Source organism: Nerophis ophidion, linkage group LG12, assembly GCF_033978795.1.
Source record: "Nerophis ophidion isolate RoL-2023_Sa linkage group LG12, RoL_Noph_v1.0, whole genome shotgun sequence".
NCBI classification, from domain to species: domain Eukaryota; kingdom Metazoa; phylum Chordata; class Actinopteri; order Syngnathiformes; family Syngnathidae; genus Nerophis; species Nerophis ophidion.
Genome location: NC_084622.1, coordinates 50,632,458 through 50,634,275, shown reverse-complemented (window position 1 = coordinate 50,634,275; position 1,818 = coordinate 50,632,458). Strand labels below are relative to the sequence as shown.

General features: G+C 39.3%; 1 protein-coding gene across 3 annotated transcripts in view; it reads left to right on the top strand.

The window, feature by feature from the left end:
- Window positions 1–294: 294 nt before the first annotated feature.
- LOC133563527 (ubiquitin carboxyl-terminal hydrolase 3-like) overlaps window positions 295–1,818 on the top strand; it is a 19,403-nt gene continuing 17,879 nt past the window's right edge. Inside the window, exons 1-2 of one of the 3 annotated variants that reach the window (XM_061917689.1) lie at window positions 295–436; window positions 553–727. In XM_061917689.1, coding sequence (XP_061773673.1) covers window positions 415–436; window positions 553–727 — 197 coding nt within the window. In that variant the 5' untranslated portion in view covers window positions 295–414. The remainder of the gene's footprint in view (window positions 437–552; window positions 728–1,818) is intronic. The other 2 variants (XM_061917691.1, XM_061917690.1) reach the window with 2 other exon arrangements.

Sequence of the window (1,818 nt, the reverse complement as noted above, 5' to 3'; positions counted from 1 at the left end):
TTTGAAATGATTATGTGGTTGTATGCCTAAAGTGGTCTAAATACGTAAATATTATATATTACCGGTACTATGAATGTGCCTGTTACAACATTACATATATATTTACAGCGTGTATATGCAATATTAATGGAGGTGTTTGGATGTTTTTTAAATGCTTTATAAGCAGAATTAACAACTCCCGTCGGCTCTATTATAAGCAGACTTTTGATTGTATTTATGTATTGGATAAAATGCATGAAAAAGAAAAATATTTGCTTGTCTTACATAAGGATTGGGAATAATGGGCAAAATACCCCAAAAAAGTGCTGTTCCCTTTTAATTGTATTTTTTGTGTATGTTGATATTTGATCTTTCAGGATGGGCCTGCTTTGGTAGCCACTGGCTTGCGTAACCTGGGTAACACATGCTTCATGAATGCCATTCTGCAGTCGCTCAGGTGAGTCCTCATCTGAAATAAAGCTTTTGGGTGTTCAAAACATCAAATCATTATTTACTTTCACTACATCGAATTTGGAGCAATCAAACTTAACCTCCTTCTTCTTTCCTTTGCAGTAACGTCGAGCAATTCAGCTGTTATTTTAAAGGGTTACCAGTCGTTTCGTTACGCAGTGGTAAGAGGGCTGGAAAGAGGACATACCACACTCGCAGCCAAGGGGACACCAGTGTGTAAGGTCCTCGTCTGGTGGAGGAGTCATTCGTTAGCAGAGCACATTCATCTGAGAACAGTGTTAGCACACTTAAATCAGGTCTTTCATTCTGTGTGGGGAAACTAAGGGTGCTGCTTGCTGAACTTGCCAGGGTGACTAATAAGGACTCATTTGAGGGACCCTTTAACGATTGCCTAAATACCCAACATAACACAGTATGTGGCTCCGAAATGACAACACTGGCTCGGTTTCTTAAAGACGGGCTCTTTACTTGAGTTTTAAGCCATGAAAACTCGTGGCCACCTGCCACTTCGGAGGTTCTTGGGCAGCAAACACTACAGTGTTGTGCAACTTGTTCAGCTAGCCAAATGTTCCCCACTGCTGCTGATGGCCCAAAGTCCTTTGCATGTCTGCAACTCCAAACTTCACACCAAATCTCGCGAGAATAGCGGTGTGACAAAGAAAATAAATTGCCCCTTTTATAGTAACCCAAATGTGTCTTATTTACAAAAAATATAACATGACTTCACAACCATAATAATTTACAACAAAAAATGTTAATCCTTAAAACAAAAAATATTAAGTGTAAGTTTTCAACAACACTTACACAGTATTTAGGGCATGTAACACATGCAAAACATTGCTCTTTATTTGCTTGTCAAATAAAGAGCAATTTGTGTCTGCCAACTAAAAAAACATCCAAATACCTTTAAAAACGTTTTTCATCTTGACTGGCCAGCATAGCAACGCTGGTTGTGTGGCTGCCAGACGAATTATAATGATGATAATAATAATAATAATAGATTATATTTGTATTGCACTTCACATTTGAACAACAGATCTGCGAGTGAAGTATGCAGCTTATCGGTCATATCTCGTTACAGTTTCAGCTAAACATAGTAGCAAACACTTGCTCTATACCAGGGGTGCCCATTAGGTCGATCGCAAGCTCCCAGTCGATCACCAGCCAGGCATTAAAAAATAAGCCTAATATTATCATTCATCAGTCTTTACTATGACGTCACTTGATTGACGTTCGCGGGAACCGACGATCCTGTGAGATGATGCTGGCTGCTGCGATTTCAGTGTTAAGAAAAAAACGACCAACAGGAATGCTGGAAAGACTTTTTATTTCAACAGACTCACGCTGTACCTGCTGTCAAAAGCCTGA